A 21,106-nucleotide genomic window follows, 5' to 3' on the forward strand; every position below is an offset into this window, starting at 1 on the left:
GCCAAAAAAAATTTCACCGAAAGCCAAATGAATTTTCCGAATGGTTTCCAGCTGCCTGTCTCTAACAGTTTCTGAAAACATTCTGATGGAGCAAAGCCCAAATCATTCCGCCATTTCCCTGACAATAAAAATCCGACGAGGGGAGTGGACCAGTGCTCACTCAAAGCCTGCCCACAGGCGAATGATGCAACCGACAGGCGTGAAAAAACTCATGCATGCGCACGAAGGTTCAAGCTTGGCTGACGTAAAAACATATGAATCAAATCCATATATATTTTTTGCATAAAATAAAAAGGTCCGTTACTTTTCTAACAGACCTTGTATATGACAAAGATGTTATATTTACACACAAACAAAGCATTTAGCAGCTAGCTAGACCAGGCAGTGATGCCATCAGGCTAACGTCTGCAAGATGTCTTGTAAATCGCTCCAAAGGTGTTATTATCAGGTTACAAAAATAGAGTTTTCAGTTTTGGAGTGTTTATATCTCACTAGCTTTTACGTAGGGGAGGTGATGGTCTACTGGTTAAAGCGTTGGGCTTGAGACCAGAGGATCCTCGTTTCAAATCCCAGCTAGGGCTGTCACGATTAGGAATTTCTGGAGACGATTAATTGTCAGGCAAATAATTGCGATTGACGATTATATTGTCTATATTTTTCTTTTTTCCCTTCTTTATATTCTACTATCATAGTATGATTACACAACTCTGGAAGAACGTTTGGCTTTTGTGAGTGGAGAAACTGGGAATAGTGCAACATTTTTATTTTTATCTTCATTTTGCATACAGTCCCAACTTTTTATGATTTGTGGTTGTTTCTGTTGAATTTCTGAAATTACAGAACTGCTATAAAGAACAGTGTGAACATTTTATTGTGTTTTAAAACTTTGTGGAGCAAATGCAAACACCAAACTCTTACAAAGAAGGAAAAACAGCTGGACATATTCAGGAAAACTGATATAAACGTAACAGAACAATGCAGGCTGATTACACTCCCCATGTTTTTTGTATAAATAAATCAGAATACAATAAGAGGCAGCTCACTTTGAAATAATTAAACATATCATAAGCTTAATAACTTTGAAAAACAACAGAAATCAGCAGTTTGTATTTTTATTCTGACTCCAGTTCATTTTAGTGTGATGAAGTCATCCTTTTTTTTTCCTCATCAGTCACGTTTTGTGCTTGAACACTACATTAAGCTCAAGATTGAACAAATACATACCTTTGGAAAATAAACAGCTGTTAAAGTTCAGCTTTTAGTGATCTGTGCCTCTGCACAGCTTCTCCACAGCAGGGTTTTTTTTAAAACCTGTGTGTGTGTAATTTTTACTCAGTTCATTTAGTTTAAGGATGTTTTAAGGATATTTGACCGTTTATTTCATCTCGTGATCTCATAAATTCAGTATACGATGCGCACATGGTGTGAACAGGACAGTGCCATCAGAACCACACGTGTAGAGAAAGTACAGAGAGTAAAGGCAGCCCCAAGGTTTTTGTTTGTTTTTTAATGTTCACTCGGGTTAAAATCCTCTCTCTGCTCTGCGCTTGCTGTCTTAAGTGAGTATACCGGTGAGTGAATATATATAAGATGGTTCACAGCAGAACGTAACGTCTCGTGCCTCCGTTCAGGAATCTTCCTCCCTCGCAGTCTGGAGCGAGTTGACTCCACGCGCGCGCGCACGCACATACATGCAGCTCCTTCGGTAAACTACCCATTTTAAATGGCTTTGAATAAGACGGCCACTGTTTTAATCAGCCATCTTATACAAAATTTGAAGGTCCAAAAAACAAAGACTTAAATAAAATAAATGACTCATCAACTACTAAATTAGTTAATGATTTCAATCGTCAACGTAGTCGCGACTAGTCGTGGCAACCCTACTTAAAACTGAAATACATCCACAGCGGTGCTGTGGTACGTGGCTTTGGAACCAGAACCTCCTCACGCTCCGTGTTATTATCCGAGCCTCGCTAACCATCCGACCAAGACAAGAGGAAACAGAGTGAGTGAGGCTGCGTGTGGCTGCTGGAGCACGATGACGTCAGATTCTGAGTCGTTTTATGCAACTTTGTGGATAGAATAAGTAATTCATGGTAATTGCGATTATGAAAAATATTCGCGAATATGAAAATAATCGCGATTGGCGAATATTGTAATAATTGTGACTGCCCTAATTCCAGCCTGACTGGAAAATCACTAAGGGCCCCTGGGCAAGGTCCTTAAATCCCTAGTTGCTCACGGTGTGTAGTGGCTTTGGGTAACAACAGCATTGGTCTTTTCAGCCATTAGTAATAAAGCAAAGGAACATTACCACTTCTCAAAATGAAAATGTTAGCAATCCTCAGGTAATGATTTAAACTGTTTTAAGCAGTTCATCATGTTTGGTGTAATACTGAGCTCTGAAATCAGTGTTGTGTTTCCCCCCCAGTCAGAGAACAGCTCAGAGAGCAGACCAAGCAGTACGAGAAGTCTGAGAATGACCTGAAAGCTCTGCAAAGTGTTGGACAGGTAACAACAAACAACAATTTGATAATTTAATTATTGTAACAACATGAGAAAAAGGCACTCTGCACCAGATCAGCAGAAGAAGGGCTCTATCACATCAAGCCTGTTTAAAACTCAGGGGTAGGACTTCATTATGTATCCAGTGTTTGTCATTAGTACGGCAAACTCATTGAAAAAGGTAACCAACAATAAATGCCCATTAAATTAATCAAGTCAGAGGTTAAACTGGTGTGAGGATAATGCAACTCAGACCCTGTTCTGAGTGCAGCAGCTTTTGGAAACATCTTTTATATTTATATGTTCATCAGATATCAAAATGATTGTCCATACTGTGTAACATGAGTGCAACCTGCATAAAGACTCCTCTGAGACCGTCCAGAACAAAGCAGAAGGTTGTGAGATGTAAGCTAGCACCCAGAGGCTGAACCACGTGGTTGGGACAGTGTGATATATGCACTCCAAATCCACAAGTCCGAACAGGAGCCGCCACTGAAGGTGGTTGGGAACGTCAGCGCAAATATTCTGTGGTACTTCAAGTTCCAAAGGAGACTGAGAAATAAAGTCTGGAGGAAGATCTGAAAGCTGAAGCCCAAATTGATTCCAGCAGCAAAAGGAGTATTAGAGGTTGTGCCTCCTAAAACTAGGAGAGACAGAGGCTCCAGCAATTTCCAGGAATAGGATCTGAGTTCAAGAACTAGTGAACCTTAAAGAACTTATGTGTGACAAAGCTTAATTTTTGCATTATTTTAGAAGCTAAAGCATTTACTTTAGGTTGTTCTGCAGATGTAATGGATAGATCATTTTGTCTGTTGTTCTCATTGCTTGTTCTGTAAAATCAAACAGCCATCATCTTACATGCATATAACGGAGGCAGCACCGATTTCCGTTGTGATCCACAGCTCTTCAGTTGGAGTCAGAATTTTATTTGTCGCCCCCCCCCCCCCCCCCCCCCTTCATTTCTCCCTGTATGGCAGAGGTCTCAAACCCCTTCCAGAAAGGGCAGAGAGGGTGCAGGCTTTCTTTGCAGCTATCCGCTCCACCAGGTGATTTCACTGATTAACTACTTATAGCTGCTCAAAGTGATGTTAATCACTTTGGGCAGCTTTCTGGAACGAGTTTGGGACTTCTGCTGTATGGGGTAGATCCCAACAGATATGAAATTTTGAGGTTCAAGACAGATATCTTTGAATAAAAATTACGGTACAGATATATGTACAATATATACTTAAAAATGGTGAGTGATTCCTAACATTTTTTTATTAATGAATGAATGAAAACTGTTTATTTCGAACATTTGATACAACAACAAATACAAAATAGATCAGTGAAAACAACAACAAAAAAGTTCCTAATGTGTACCCAACATGTCCGAAAAGGGGTAGGGTGAAGCATCAGCTTATTTATCCCTACCCCTTCTCTCCACAACCAATAATACCCTTTGCTCATATACACATAGATTCCTACACACATAAACTGATATATATATATATATATATATATATATATATATATATATATATATATATATATATATATATATATATATATACACCTACACATACCTACTTACATACAAAATACTATATATTTACAAGCCGAAGCAAAAAAACAAAAAACCCTAACCCTCATTACCCTTCCTCCTCCCTATACCTAGAAATAACCATATTTTTGTACCGCTGTTTGAACTGGTTCATGCTTGGACATTTCTTGAGCCCCACTCCCACTCTGTTCCACATCCTCACCCCACAGACAGAAATACAGAAACCTTTTAATGTTGTTCGTGCCCACTGATGTTTTAAATTAAATTTCCCCCTCAGATTGCAATCCCCTGATCTGTTAAAAAACTATTTTTAATATTTGCTGGAAGTAAATTGTGTAGTGCTTTATACACGATTTGTACTGTTTGAAATGAACCAAGTCTGTGAATTTTAAGATTTTTGGATTGTAAAAATAGTGGATTTGTATGATCTCTATAGCCAGTATTATGAATAATTCTTATAGCTCTTTTCTGCATTACTGATAGTGATTGTGTTGTACCTTTATAAGTATTACCCCATACCTCTGCACAGTACTGTAAATATGGTAAAACCAGTGAGCAGTAAAGAATGCGGAGTGAGTTGTGGTCCAGAATATGTTTCGCTTTGTTTAGAACTGAAATGCTTCTTGACAGTTTACTTTGTATATGTTTTATATGTTGTGTGGGCCGCTGAAGAGGAGGTACTGCTGGCCCACCACCACTAGAGGGCGCCCTGCCTGGAGTGCGGGCTCCAGGCACCGGAGGGCGCTGCCGCCTTACGGGAGCAGCCAGGATGACAGCTGTCATCTATCACTGGAGACAGCTGATCCCAATCACCGAGGAGGTATATCAGCAGGACGGCATCTCCACCTCATTTGCCGAGATATCGCTCTACCAAGGAGGTAATGAACTCAGCCAGCCCTTCATCATTTGTGAAAGGAACGTATTTGATAAGTATCCTAGTTACTAGACAGTGTTGTTTTCTGATTAGAGGTGGAGGTGGTGTTTTCCACCCCACGTGTTGTTGGGTGCAGCCGCACCCACGTCTGACTGTGTCTGTTCCTCGCCAGCAGTACCGGATCCGACGAGCGGAGGCAGAGACCACCTGGGAGTTCGGGACTTGGCGGTTCCAGTATTCCCGGGGTTCGGTGGCAGAGGAAATCGGGTGGTTCCGGTTCGTCTTGGACAGACGTCTCCTATCGTCGAGCCTGCCCACACGACACCGTTGGAATTTAACTTGAGACCGAAATTGTGATTTGTTGTATTTGTTGTGCGTGTTCACAACAGTAAAGCCTTGTTATTTGACTTTCTTCATTGTCCGTTCATTTGCGCCCCCTGTTGTGGGTCCGTGTACTGACACTTTCCCAACAGGATATCTCGGCCAACGTCATGGATCCCGAGGGGCGTCAACCGGCTGTTGAACGGCCAATGGAAGAACAGGACGCGCAGGCGTCCGCAGGAGGGGTAATCGGTGAGTTGCAGCGGATCCTCACCGCTTTCACGACTCGGTTAGATTTGATGACCGAGCAGAACGTCCTCCTGAACCGCAGGGTGGAGGCTCTCGCCGCGCAGGTGGAAGCGCGCCCTCCGGGCGCCGCTGCGGCTCTCCCTCCCGTAGACCCTGTGCGTAACATAGACGTTCCACTGGTTGTTCAACGACCTCTCCCACCTTCCCCGGAAGCATACATAAGCCCCCCAGAGCCGTACGGAGGCTGTGTGGAGACGTGCGCGGATTTTCTGATGCAGTGCTCGCTCGTCTTCGCACAGCGTCCCGTCATGTACGCGACCGATGCTAGTAAAGTAGCTTATGTAATAAACCTGCTTCGCGGTGAGGCACGCGTTTGGGCTACAGCGCTCTGGGAGCAGAATTCACGGCTCCTTCTGACATACGATGGGTTTGTAAGGGAGCTCAGAACCGTGTTCGATCACCCTAATAGGGGCGAGACCGCTTCAACCGTGCTACTGTCAATGAGACAGGGGCGTCGGAGCGCAGCTGCCTATGCAGTCGACTTCCGCATTGCGGCTGCGAGGTCCGGCTGGAATAGCACTGCCCTCCGCGCCGCCTTTGTAAACGGACTGTCTTTGGTTCTCAAGGAGCACCTGGTGGCTAAGGACGAACCGCGGGATTTAGATGGGCTCATCGATCTCGTCATACGGTTAGACAACCGGTTAGAGGAACGTCAGCGGGAACGAGACGAAGGGCATGGCCGGGCACGCGCCGTCCCTCTCCCTTCCGGTTCCGACCGCGCTCCGCCTTCCCCACGCTCCACGGCCCCTGCGCTCCATGGGGCCACAGCTCCCCCTGCTGACGAAGCTATGGACACGAGTAGGGCAACATTTAGGGCACCAGATGCACAGAGGAGACGGGCCCACGGAGCTTGTTTTGTTTGTGGTGCAATAGAGCACCATATGAGAGACTGCCCCGAGCGGTTAAACTCCAACGCCCGCCCCTAGAAACTGGGCTAGGGGTGGGCCGAGACATTCACGTGGGACACACCCACATTGCCACACGACTCCCAGTTACAATCCTTTATGAGGATGTAACCCTGAAGGCCCCAGCACTGGTGGACACGGGCTCTGAGGGGAATCTGCTGGACAACAGATGGGCTAGGGAGATAGGGCTCCCTCTGGTGGCGCTTACCTCGCCTGTGCAGGTTCGGGCACTAGATGGCTCCCTACTCCCTCCGATCATGCATAAGACACCACCTGTAACTCTGGTGGTGTCGGGAAATCACCGAGAGGTGATCGAGTTTTTTGTGACTCAGGCCACCTCCCGTGTGGTTTTAGGATTTCCCTGGATGTTGAAGCACAATCCCCGGATTGATTGGCCGTCCGGGGTAGTGGTTCAGTGGAGCGAGACCTGCCATCGGGTGTGTTTAGGTTCCTCGGTTCCTCCCGGCTCCCAAGCTAAGGAGGAGGTCAGAGTCCCGCCCAATCTGGGGACGGTGCCGGTGGAGTACCACGACCTTGTCAACGTGTTCAGCAAGGATCTGGCGCTCACACTTCCCCCCCACCGTCCGTATGATTGTGCCATTGATTTGGTTCCGGGCAGTGAGTTTCCGTCCAGTAGGCTGTACAACCTCTCCCGGCCTGAGCGCGAATCAATGGAGACCTACATCCAGGACTCATTAGCTGCCGGGTTGATCCGGAATTCCACCTCCCCGACGGGCGCAGGTTTCTTTTTTGTGGGCAAAAAAGATGGCGGACTCCGTCCATGCATTGATTATAGGGGGCTGAACGAGATCACGGTTCGCAACCGATACCCGTTGCCTCTGTTGGATTCGGTGTTCACACCCCTGCATGGAGCCCAAATTTTCACCAAGCTCGATCTTAGAAACGCGTATCATCTGGTTCGGATCCGGAAGGGAGACGAGTGGAAAACGGCATTCAACACCCCCTTAGGTCACTTTGAGTACCTGGTCATGCCGTTCGGCCTCACAAACGCCCCCGCGACGTTCCAAGCATTAGTTAATGATGTCTTGCGGGATTTCCTGCACCGGTTCGTCTTCGTATATCTAGACGATATACTCATCTTTTCTCCGGATCCTGAGACTCATGTCCGGCATGTACGTCAGGTCCTGCAGCGGTTGTTGGAGAACCGGCTGTTTGTGAAGGGCGAGAAGTGTGAGTTCCACCGCATCTCTTTGTCCTTCCTGGGGTTCATCATCTCCTCCAACTCCGTCGCTCCTGATCCGGCCAAGGTTGTGGCGGTGAGAGACTGGCCCCAACCCACAAGCCGTAGGAAGTTGCAACAGTTCCTAGGCTTTGCTAATTTCTACAGGAGGTTCATTAAGGGCTACAGTCAGGTAGCTAGCCCCCTGACAGCCCTGACCTCACCAAAAGTCCCCTTCACCTGGTCGGATCGGTGCGATGCCGCATTCAAGGAGTTGAAACGGCGCTTCTCGTCTGCACCTGTTCTGGTGCAGCCCGATCCTAGTCGCCAGTTAGTGGTTGAAGTGGACGCCTCGGACTCAGGGATAGGAGCCGTGCTGTCCCAAAGCGGGAAGACCGATAAGGTCCTTCACCCGTGTGCCTATTTTTCCCGCAGGTTGACCCCAGCCGAACGGAACTATGACGTCGGCAATCGAGAGCTCCTTGCGGTGAAAGAGGCTCTTGAGGAGTGGAGACATCTGTTGGAGGGAACGTCTGTGCCATTCACGGTTTTCACTGACCACCGGAACCTGGAGTATATCAGGACCGCCAAGCGGCTGAATCCCAGGCAAGCCCACTGGTCACTGTTCTTCGGCCGTTTTGACTTCCGGATCACCTACCGTCCCGGGACCAAAAATCAAAGATCGGATGCTTTGTCCCGGGTACATGAAGAAGAGGTCAAAACGGAGCCGTCGGATCCCCCGGATCCCATCATCCCGGAGTCCGCTATCGTGGCCGCCCTCACCTGGGACGTGGAGAAGACCGTCCGGGAGGCCCTGACACAAGACCCGGACCCCGGAACCGGACCAAAGAACAAACTTTACGTCCCACCAGAAGCCAGGGCTGCAGTTTTGGACTTCTGTCACGGTTCTAAGCTCTCCTGTCATCCTGGGGTGCGAAGAACCGTTGCAGTCGTCCGGCAGCGCTTCTGGTGGGCGTCCCTGGAGGCCGACGTCCGGGGTTACATCCAGGCCTGTACCACCTGCGCCAGGGGCAAGGCCGACCACCGCAAGACATCGGGGTTGCTGCAGCCGCTGCCCGTGCCTCATCGCCCCTGGTCTCACATCGGCCTGGATTTTGTCACGGGTCTTCCGCCGTCCCAGGGAAACACTGTCATCCTCACGATAGTGGACCGATTCTCCAAGGCGGCCCACTTCGTGGCCCTCCCGAAGCTACCAACGGCCCAGGAGACAGCGGACCTCCTAGTCCACCACGTCGTCCGTCTGCATGGGATACCATCAGACATCGTCTCTGATCGCGGTCCCCAGTTCTCCTCGCATGTTTGGAGGAGCTTTTGCCGGGAACTGGGGGCCACGGTCAGTCTCTCGTCCGGGTATCACCCCCAGACCAACGGACAAGCAGAACGGGCCAACCAGGAGATGGAGCAGACCCTACGCTGTGTGACAGCCGCGCACCCGACGGCCTGGAGTACCCACCTGGCCTGGATCGAGTACGCCCACAACAGCCAAGTGTCATCAGCCACCGGCCTCTCCCCTTTCGAGGTGTGCTTGGGATATCAACCCCCGTTGTTTCCGGTGGTTGAGGGGGAGGTCGGTGTGCCCTCGGTCCAGGCCCACCTACGGAAGTGCCGTCGGGTGTGGCGTGCCGCCCGTTCTGCTTTGTTGAGGGCCCGGACGAGGGCGAAGAACCATGCAGACCGGCGGCGGGCCCCGGCTCCCACGTATCGTCCTGGGCAGGAAGTGTGGTTGTCCACCAAGGACATTCCCCTTCAAGTGGACTCCCCAAAACTGCAAGAACGATACATCGGCCCGTACAAAATACTCAAGGTCATCAATCCCGCCGCAGTGAGGCTCCAGCTTCCGGCCTCACTGCGGATTCATCCAGTATTCCACGTTTCCAGGATTAAACCCCATCACACCTCACCCCTCTGCACTCCGGGTCCGGCGCCACCTCCTGCCCGGATCATCGACGGAGGGCCGGCTTGGACCGTACGCCGGCTCCTCGACGTCCGACGGATGGGCCGGGGTTTTCAGTATCTGGTGGACTGGGAAGGGTACGGCCCCGAAGAACGCTCCTGGGTGAAGAAGGGCTTCATCCTGGACCCGGCCCTCCTGGCCGACTTCTACCGTCGCCACCCTGACAAACCCGGTCGTGCGCCAGGAGGCGCCCGTTGAGGGGGGGGTCCTGTTGTGTGGGCCGCTGAAGAGGAGGTACTGCTGGCCCACCACCACTAGAGGGCGCCCTACCTGGAGTGCGGGCTCCAGGCACCGGAGGGCGCTGCCGCCTTACGGGAGCAGCCAGGATGACAGCTGTCATCTATCACTGGAGACAGCTGATCCCAATCACCGAGGAGGTATATCAGCAGGACGGCATCTCCACCTCATTTGCCGAGATATCGCTCTACCAAGGAGGTAACGAACTCAGCCAGCCCTTCATCATTTGTGAAAGGAACGTATTTGATAAGTATCCTAGTTACTAGACAGTGTTGTTTTCTGATTAGAGGTGGAGGTGGTGTTTTCCACCCCACGTGTTGTTGGGTGCAGCCGCACCCACGTCTGACTGTGTCTGTTCCTCGCCAGCAGTACCGGATCCGACGAGCGGAGGCAGAGACCACCTGGGAGTTCGGGACTTGGCGGTTCCAGTATTCCCGGGGTTCGGTGGCAGAGGACATCGGGTGGTTCCGGTTCGTCTTGGACAGACGTCTCCTATCGTCGAACCTGCCCACACGACACCGTTGGAATTTAAGTTGAGACCGAAATTGTGATTTGTTGTATTTGTTGTGCGTGTTCACAACAGTAAAGCCTTGTTATTTGACTTTCTTCATTGTCCGTTCATTTGCGCCCCCTGTTGTGGGTCCGTGTACTGACACTTTCCCAACATTATATGAGTCTTCCAGTTTATCTTATCATCTATTATCACCCCTAGAAACTTATTTTCATGTACCCTTTCAATATCTACCCCCTCGACTTGTAACTGAACCTGTATATCTGTATTACAATAGCCAAATAACATGTATTTTATTTTACTTAAGTGTAATGATAATTTGTTTCTGTCAAACCATATTTTCAATTTTCCCATTTCTATACTGATCCTCCTCAGTAACTCCTGCAAATCCCCCCCTGAACAAAAAATCCTTGTGTCATCTGGAAATAATACTAATTTTAATATTTTGGAAACATTGACAATATCATTTATATAAATTAGAAACCGTTTTGGAGCCAATACTGACCCCTGTGGGACGCCACAAGCAATGTCCAAGCATGATGATGTATATTCCCCCAACTTCACAAACTGTTTTCTGTTACTTAAGTAGCTTCTCACCCAGTGCAACACCAACACCCTAATCCCATACTGTTCTGGTTTATTGATTAATATGTCATGATTGATTGTATCAAAAGCCTTTTTAAGGTCTATAAATATTCCAACTGAATGTAATTTGTGGTCTATGGCGTTTGTCTCCTCAACTGATTCTATTAATGCAAGTGATGTTGAACTATGTGCTCTGAATCCATATTGACTATCAGTAAGTAATTTATGTTTATTTATGAATTTGTCTAATCTATTATTGAATAACTTTTCTAATAATTTGGAAAATTGTGGAAGCAAAGAAACAGGTCTATAATTTTGAAGTGGTGTCTATCCCCAGTCTTATACAGTGGCACAACCTTAGCTATTTTCATTTGATTGGAAAATTTACCGGTTTGAAATAAGTTACAGATGTATGTTAATGGTTCTGCAATCCATTCAGTGACCTGTTTTACCACCACCATATCAATTTCATTTAAATCGGTAGATGTTTTATATTTACAATTATTCACAATGTCTATAATTGCTTTTCCATCCACTGCTGTAAGGAACAGTGAACAGGGATTTCTTTCTATGAGATTATTATCCCAATCCTCAGGTTGGGAATCTGGAATTTTTTCTGCCAAGCGTGGTCCAATATTTACAAAAACATTATTAAAACCGTTGACTACCTCATCCTTATTTTCCTTCTTGACATTATTATCAATGAAATATTGAGGGTAACTCTGTTTTTTGTTACCATTTTTGATAATGCTATTTAATATACCCCATATTCCTTTAATATTGTTTTTGTTATTATATAATATGTTACTATAATATTCCTTCCTACATACCCGTATAATATTAGTTAATCTATTTTTGTATTTCTTATATCTATTTTCTGCCTCTTTAGTCTTTAGTTTTATGAATTCTCTATACAGTTTATTTTTCTTATTACATGCATTTTGTAACCCTTTCGTCATCCATGGTCGATCTTGGATTTTTTGTTTTCTGCAGTCTTGTTTAATTGGACAATTTTTATCATATAATGATGTAAATATTTGTAAAAAAGTTTCATATGCACTATCAACATCACTTTCACTGTATACCTTTTCCCAGTTTTGCTCCTGTAAATCCTTCTTTAGTGTGTTCATGTTTTCCTCTGTCCGCACTCGCCTGTATTTTATTTTCTCCTCTGGCTGATTCTGCCGATGGTTTCTATTATAAACGATGAAAACTGGTAGATGGTCACTAATGTCATTGATTAATAATCCACTCACAGTATTATTTTAAATATCATTGCTGAATATATTATCAATTAAGGTAGCACTATGGGATGTAATTCTGCTTGGCCTGGTGATTTTTGGATATAAACTCATACTGTACATTATATTGATAAATTCATCTGTTATTTTATGCTTATTTGGATTGAGCAGATCAATATTTAAGTCACCACAAATGAATACAGTTTTTTGATTAGTTTTTGAGAACGTTTTTCCCATACAGTCAGTGAATGTTTCAATACTAGATCCTGGTGCTCTATATATACAGCTGACTAATACATTTTTGCTTTTTTCTTCATATATTTCAATAGTTATACATTCTAATAAGTTATCAATCACAGTTGTCATATTGTCTACTATTTTATAATCCATGTTCTTATCCACATACACAGCCACTCCTCCTCCACTCTTATTCTTTCTGTTTACACAATTAAATTCATATCCATCCAGTTCAAAATCCATTCCTTTATCTTCATTGATCCATGTTGTTATAGCATTTATGTTAAATATTTTTTTTTAAATTGACTTAAATATTCTTTAATGTTGTTAAAGTTTGCATATAGACTTCTGCTGTTGAAATGGATTATTGATAATTTATCTGTTTTAATGATCTGATTAAACTGTTCATCTGTATAATAGCAACAACTGTCATTGATATTTGAGAAGAAATTATTGTCCGGGTCTATATCGTGCTCCAAGTCCAGTACATTGTGGTCTGTGTATTTAAATGTTCTCAGTTCTAGTTTTCCATGATCAGCAATCCTGTGAGTTATATCCTTCTTGTCTCCAGATGTAGATGATGTAGTAGATGTATAGGTTCCTCTGGTCTGTGTCATGGTGTTGTGATGTGTTTGTGTCCTCATACCTTATTGGTTGTATTTGTCCAGTTCCTCGATGTTCCTGATTACCATAACCTTCGCTTGTTCTGGTGTTCCATTCAATTTGATAAATGTTTTGCAGTTGGATGTCCATGTCTGTTGAATTTTTCCCTGCTTTTTAAGAAACGTGCTTTCCTGGCGATGTCTGCGTTTCTTTTGGTCAGATGTTCATTGATGAATACGTTTGTTCCTTTGAGTTTCTGTCCCTGTTTTAACAATGCCATTTTATGTTTTCTGTTGACAAACCTCATTATAACAGCTTGCTTGTCTCCATCCTCTCTCCTGGGCAGGGGGTGGCACGCGTCAATGTTATTACAGTCCATTTGAATACCTTTAGATTGCAGGAAGTCAGCCACCTGTTGTTCCACTGAGCTGGCCTCCTGCTCACTGGCCTCCCCTCCGCTGTCTTCTGACACCGCCCGTGCGTAGGATCGAGGTTTAATATGAATTCCTGTAATAATGTCGTTCATCCTTGTGTACTGTTCCAACTCCGCAACACGGTTCTCCAGGTGCACCAGACGCCGGTATTTCTCGGCATTCTGGATCCAGAGAGCCTTCTTCCACCAGCTCCATAATGGATTTCTGCTGCATTCTAACAACAGAGATTTCCTCAGACAAAAAGTCCAGGGACTTCTTGTTATCATCTCCCTCCTCTGCCGTCAGTGCCTTCTTCGGACCCATGGTCAGATAACTCCCAGCTGGCGCCTCGGGCCTCGGTAAAGCCGCGCCGGTGGAACTGCGCTGGCGCCTCGGGCTTCAGGTGGAGCCGCGCCGGTGGAACTGCGCTTGCGCCTCGGGCTTCAGGTGGAGCCGCGCCGGTGGAACTGCGCTTGCGCCTCGGGCTTCAGGTGGAGCCGCGCCGGTGGAGCCGCGCCGGTGGATGTGCGCTGGCGCCTCGGGCCTTGGTGAAGCTGCGCCGGTGGAACTGCGCTGGCGCCTCGGGCTTCAGGTGGAGCCGCGTCGGTGGAAAACAATTCGGCTTGCCTCTACTGGTGGTTGGCTCTCACTGCGGTATTGTATCACTTCCTGTTCCGGAGCACAGCGGTGTTTTTCTGTATCTGTTAGCTGTTTAATCTGCGCAGTTAGATTGATCTAGTTATCTAGATTACGATTTGTTTCCCAGTGTAATCTTTACGTGCCTTAACTAAAGCACTCCTTCTGCTGAATCACCTCTAAATTATTTACACATTATTCACTTTGCGTGTTTTTAGGAATCCGCTAGCTTAGCGTAGCTACTAGCTCTTAGCCGATTTAGCATGGCGGCTTCTCCTGTCTCTCCCGCACTTTTCTGCTCTGGGTGTGAAATGTTTAGTTATTCCTCGGCCTCCTTTAGCAGTAATGGTACTTGTAATAAGTGTAGCTTATTCGTAGCTTTGGAGGCCAGGCTGGGCGAATTGGAGACTCGGCTCCGCACCGTGGAAAATTCTACAGCTAGCCAGGCCCCTGTAGTCGGTGCGGACCAAGGTAGCTTAGCCGCCGTTAGTTACCCCCTGGCAGATCCCGAGCAGCCGGGAAAGCAGGCTGACTGGGTGACTGTGAGGAGGAAGCGTAGCCCTAAACAGAAGCCCTGTGTACACCGCCAACCCGTTCACATCTCTAACCGTTTTCCCCCACTCGGCGACACACCCGCCGAGGATCAAACTCTGGTTATTGGCGACTCTGTTTTGCGAAATGTGAAGTTAGCGACACCAGCAACCATAGTCAATTGTCTTCCGGGGGCCAGAGCAGGCGACATTGAAGGAAATTTGAAACTGCTGGCTAAGGCTAAGCGTAAATTTGGTAAGATTGTAATTCACGTCGGCAGTAATGACACCTGGTTACGCCAATCGGAGGTCACTAAAATCAACATTAAATCGGTGTGTAACTTTGCAAAAACAATGTCGGACTCTTTAGTTTTCTCTGGGCCCCTCCCCAATCAGACCGGGAGTGACATGTTTAGCCGCATGTTCTCCTTGAATTGCTGGCTGTCTGAGTGGTGTCCAAAAAATGAGGTGGGCTTCATAGATAATTGGCAAAGCTTCTGGGGAAAACCTGGTCTTGTTAGGAGAGACGGCATCCATCCCACTTTGGATGGAGCAGCTCTCATTTCTAGAAATCTGGCCAATTTTCTTAAATCCTCCAAACCGTGACTATCCAGGGTTGGGACCAGGAAGCAGAGTTGTAGTCTTACACACCTCTCTGCAGCTTCTCTCCCCCTGCCATCCCCTCATTACCCCATCCCCGTAGAGACGGTGCCTGCTCCCAGACTACCAATAACCAGCAAAAATCTGTTTAAGCATAAAAATTCAAAAAGAAAAAATAATATAGCACCTTCAACTGCACCACAGACTAAAACAGTTAAATGTGGTCTATTAAACATTAGGTCTCTCTCTTCTAAGTCCCTGTTGGTAAATGATATAATAATTGATCAACATATTGATTTATTCTGCCTTACAGAAACCTGGTTACAGCAGGATGAATATGTTAGTTTAAATGAGTCAACACCCCCGAGTCACACTAACTGTCAGAATGCTCGTAGCACGGGCCGGGGCGGAGGATTAGCAGCAATCTTCCATTCCAGCTTATTAATTAATCAAAAACCCAGACAGAGCTTTAATTCATTTGAAAGCTTGACTCTTAGTCTTGTCCATCCAAATTGGAAGTCCCAAAAACCAGTTTTATTTGTTATTATCTATCGTCCACCTGGTCGTTACTGTGAGTTTCTCTGTGAATTTTCAGACCTTTTGTCTGACTTAGTGCTTAGCTCAGATAAGATAATTATAGTGGGCGATTTTAACATCCACACAGATGCTGAGAATGACAGCCTCAACACTGCATTTAATCTATTATTAGACTCTATTGGCTTTGCTCAAGAAGTAAATGAGTCCACCCACCACTTTAATCATATCTTAGATTTTGTTCTGACTTATGGTATGGAAATAGAAGACTTAACAGTATCCCCTGAAAACTCCCTTCTGTCTGATAATTTCTTAATAACATTTACATTTACTCTGATGGACTACCCAGCAGTGAGAAATAAGTTTCATTACACTAGAAGTCTTTCAGAAAGCGCTGTAACTAGGTTTAAGGATATGATTCCTTCTTTATGTTCTCTAATGCCATATACCAACACAGTGCAGAGTAGCTACCTAAACTCTGTAAGTGACATAGAGTATCTCGTCAATAGTTTTACATCCTCATTGAAGACAACTTTGGATGCTGTAGCTCCTCTAAAAAAGAGAGCTTTAAATCAGAAGTGCCTGACTCCGTGGTATAACTCACAAACTCGTAGCTTAAAGCAGATAACCCGTAAGTTGGAGAGGAAATGGCGTCTCACTAATTTAGAAGATCTTCACTTATCCTGGAAAAAGAGTCTGTTGCTCTATAAAAAAGCCCTCCGTAAAGCTAGGACATCTTTCTACTCATCACTAATTGAAGAAAATAACAACCCCAGGTTTCTTTTCAGCACTGTAGCCAGGCTGACAAAGAGTCAGAGCTCTATTGAGCTGAGTATTCCATTAACTTTAACTAGTAATGACTTCATGACTTTCTTTGCTAACAAAATTTTAACTATTAGAGAAAAAATTACTCATAACCATCCCAAAGACATATCGTTATCTTTGGCTGCTTTCAGTGATGCCGGTATTTGGTTAGACTCTTTCTCTCCGATTGTTCTGTCTGAGTTATTTTCATTAGTTACTTCATCCAAACCATCAACATGTTTATTAGACCCCATTCCTACCAGGCTGCTCAAGGAAGCCCTACCATTATTTAATGCTTCGATCTTAAATATGGTCAATCTATCTTTGTTAGTTGGCTATGTACCACAGGCTTTTAAGGTGGCAGTAATTAAACCATTACTTAAAAAGCCATCACTTGACCCAGCTATCTTAGCTAATTATAGGCCAATCTCCAACCTTCCTTTTCTCTCAAAAATTCTTGAAAGGGTAGTTGTAAAACAGCTAACTGATCATCTGCAGAGGAATGGTCTATTTGAAGAGTTTCAGTCAGGTTTTAGAATTCATCATAGTACAGAAACAGCATTAGTGAAGGTTACAAATGATCTTATGGCCTCAGACAGTGGACTCATCTCTGTGCTTGTTCTGTTAGACCTCAGTGCTGCTTTTGATACTGTTGACCATAAAATTTTATTACAGAGATTAGAGCATGCCATAGGTATTAAAGGCACTGCGCTGCGGTGCTTTGAATCATATTTATCTAATAGATTAAAGTTTGTTCATGTAAATGGTGAATCTTCTTCACAGACTAAGGTTAATTATGGAGTTCCACAAGGTTCTGTGCTAGGACCAATTTTATTCACTTTATACATGCTTCCCTTAGGCAGTATTATTAGACGGCATTGCTTAAATTTTCATTGTTACGCAGATGATACCCAGCTTTATCTATCCATGAAGCCAGAGGACACACACCAATTAGCTAAACTGCAGGATTGTCTTACAGACATAAGGACATGGATGACCTCTAATTTCCTGCTTTTAAACTCAGATAAAACTGAAGTTATTGTACTTGGCCCCACAAATCTTAGAAACATGGTGTCTAACCAGATCCTTACTCTGGATGGCATTACCCTGACCTCTAGTAATACTGTGAGAAATCTTGGAGTCATTTTTGATCAGGATATGTCATTCAAAGCGCATATTAAACAAATATGTAAGACTGCTTTTTTGCATTTACGCAATATCTCTAAAATTAGAAAGGTCTTGTCTCAGAGTGATGCTGAAAAACTAATTCATGCATTTATTTCCTCTAGGCTGGACTATTGTAATTCATTATTATCAGGTTGTCCTAAAAGTTCCCTAAAAAGCCTTCAGTTAATTCAAAATGCTGCAGCTAGAGTGCTGACGGGGACTAGAAGGAGAGAGCATATTTCACCCATATTGGCTTCTCTTCATTGGCTCCCTGTTAATTCTAGAATAGAATTTAAAATTCTTCTTACTTATAAGGTTTTGAATAATCAGGTCCCTTCTTATCTTAGGGACCTCATAGTAGGTGTTGTGCTTTCCTCTTGCCAAAGACAACTATCATCTCCTTTAAGAGTAGAATGGGAGGCAGAGCCTTCAGCTTTCAGGCTCCTCTCCTGTGGAACCAGCTCCCAGTTCAGATCAGGGAGACAGACACCCTCTCTACTTTTAAGATTAGGCTTAAAACTTTCCTTTTTGCTAAAGCTTATAGTTAGGGCTGGATCAGGTGACCCTGAACCATCCCTTAGTTATGCTGCTATAGACTTAGACTGCTGGGGGGTTCCCATAATGCCTTGAGTGTTTCTTTCTCTTTTTGCTCTGTATGCACCACTCTGCATTTAATCATTAGTGATTGATCTCTGCTCCCCTCCACAGCATGTCTTTTTCCTGGTTCTCTCCCTCAGCCCCAACCAGTCCCAGCAGAAGACTGCCCCTCCCTGAGCCTGGTTCTGCTGGAGGTTTCTTCCTGTTAAAAGGGAGTTTTTCCTTCCCACTGTCGCCAAGTGCTTGCTCACAGGGGGTTGTTTTGACCATTGGGGTTTTTACGTAATTATTGTATGGCCTTGCCTTACAATATAAAGTGCCTTGGGGCAACTGTTTGTTGTGATTTGGCGCTATATAAATAAAATTGATTGATTGATTGATTGAGACCAATTTTTTTCTCTGCACGTGTGCGGTTTAACAGCAGGCCAGAACATCACATCTTCATCGGGCAAAACCAGATTTCTTATTTTATTTTATTTTTTTTTCAAAACTATCCAGTCTTGGGCAAAAATGGCGAATTTAATAAATCTATAATTTAAAGAAAAGTAACTTGAATTTGCCATCATTTGGATCATTTTTGGTCATCGAAATTTAATAGGCTTTGATGTAGTTTTTATTTAAAGTGATGTTTTATTGAAATAAACACTGAGAGCCATGTTTCACTGCTTCAGTATCAAAGTCAGTCTCAATTAGGGATGGGCGATATGACTTAAAATTCATATCACGATATAAATTGAATCCCTTCACAGTAATGGTGTATATCACGATGTAAATTTAAGTGTAAAAGTTAGAATAGAAGTGTTAATGAATGGGTCATGTAGTCCCTTTGCAAAGCTAAATTGATTAAATTAAACAAACAAATAAATAAAAACAAAAAAAAACAAAAACGGATATAATTCATTTTGAGCACCTGATTCTCTTGTGAGACGTATTTTTGTGCATTGGAATAATCTCATTTTGCGATTCCTGCTTCTGTCCAGCAGGAGGCAGTGTTAGTTTGTCTGCTTTTGGTGGCGTTTTGTCCAGAAAGACCTCTGGGTTGATGATCCTGATCGGATTATGTCGTGGGGTTCCACCAATGATAGAGCGGAAGGTGTGTTTTTTTCTCTGCTCTCCTGCCCTGAGACAGAGCTGTCGGTGGAGGTGAATAAGGAAACGTGAGACTGTTTACTGTGGCTTTCTGCAAATAAGCACACCAAATATAACCATAAAATTTACAAAAAAGAAAAAAACATTGCGGAAATGATTTCATAATTCAGGTTATAGTAGGCCCATTAACATAATTTAAAAACTCGTATAAAGCTTGAAGTGTGCACTTTTGAAACGCACTGAAACAGAGACTGAGCCTGGTGAATTTAATGGGGCAATTGCTTAATTTGTTCATGTGACACATGCCCAAATTCAGTCAGGCTACTCCAGAGGGTTAACATATCTTATAATTTTGCACTCTTACAAGGAGAAGTTTTAATCTACCAAGGTGGACATGGAGCCTGTGACCAAAGCACTGACTGCAGGCTTTTCCAGTCATTCAGAGTCACTGAGGAAGATACGATGATGTCATCAACAAGCATTACCACGATTGGTCGGTGGAGTCTAAATCTCTACTGTCGGCCAAATTTATACCGTGAAACGGTTCTATTGTATATATCGCCCACCCCTAATCTGAAGCAGTTTCGACATCTCTGATCCTCCATTCAGGTTAATCTGTGGATTTTAAATAAGTTCTTCCAAAATCAAAAAGGCCAAAATGCTAATTTTCAGAGACTATTCATGTGTTTTAAACAACTAATGTTGAAGAACTCACTTCCTGGTTTGAGCATGTGGATGCAGCGTAATATTAGGGGCGGGGGCAGCTTTATTAACACTTGGGGGGTGGTGGAAGGTTTTATTTCAAACTTGCTAATTTTTAAGTTTAATAGTGGATGTGTCTAAAAAATTTTATATTTGCAATACGTACTGTATAATAACCGGAGCATTGTTTAAAAACAGGGCTTTGTGATAGTCACTGAGTTTTTAAAATGGCAGTTGCAAAGCGTTCTTTTTTTAGGACATTGTGCAAGTTTTAAAAGTCCGCGGACACTGATCTGTATAATGATATAAATCTGTGTCCTCTGATCCGAGGAAGTCGGCTGAGAATAATCCCTCTCTCAAAGCGTGACTGGTTGTTTGCTACGGCGAAGCTCCAAGACGCTGTTCTTTAAGCTAAATGTAGCATGTGGACATTGCATACATTAAGAGCCATCAAGTTTGTAAAAGAAGAATTTTGCGCCATGTCTGTGTCACGGAGCAATGTCGAGAGGGAAGATGGCGAGAAACACGGTTTGAAAAAGTTTAATGAGGACAAGAATCCATGGAATTGGCGCTGGGTTGAATTTAAAGTTTGTCTTCATGAACACAGATAAAACAAATGGGAAAAGCTCACTGAATCTTGTGCCCTCAAGAAACAAGGTAAGAATTTTTTTTTATCTCTGGAAAATAAACATTGCACTGTTCACACAGGATTTCAGACAAGATTATATGACTTTGTAAAATTAATGTAGACTTTATTTCATTGGAAAAAAAAGACGTGGCTGTGAATGAATTTACGGGAATTTACACAAGGATATAAGTGACTTTTTTACTATAAGGTATGTTATTGATATTTTACAATAATTTTCAAAATATTCTACAAGCTTTAGCTGTGGTTTTTGAAATAGTTTCATTGTTCTGAGTTAATGCATAATTTGGTTTACAATGAAAAGGAAAATCATTCCAGGTCCTGCTTCCATGTCATATTCTGTTATTTCAACATTATCATTG

General features: G+C 44.2%; 1 protein-coding gene across 1 annotated transcript in view; it reads left to right on the forward strand.

Moving 5' to 3' along the window:
- The window catches only part of psmc6 (proteasome 26S subunit, ATPase 6), a 71,876-nt gene that overhangs the window by 963 nt on the left and 49,807 nt on the right, over positions 1-21,106 (forward strand). The window contains exon 2 of the mRNA XM_034161994.1: positions 2,432-2,511. Within this exon, the coding sequence (XP_034017885.1) occupies positions 2,432-2,511 (80 nt within the window). The remainder of the gene's footprint in view (positions 1-2,431; positions 2,512-21,106) is intronic.

The sequence above is a fragment of the Thalassophryne amazonica genome, chromosome 21 (assembly GCF_902500255.1).
Source record: "Thalassophryne amazonica chromosome 21, fThaAma1.1, whole genome shotgun sequence".
In the NCBI taxonomy this organism is placed as follows: Eukaryota; Metazoa; Chordata; class Actinopteri; order Batrachoidiformes; family Batrachoididae; genus Thalassophryne; species Thalassophryne amazonica.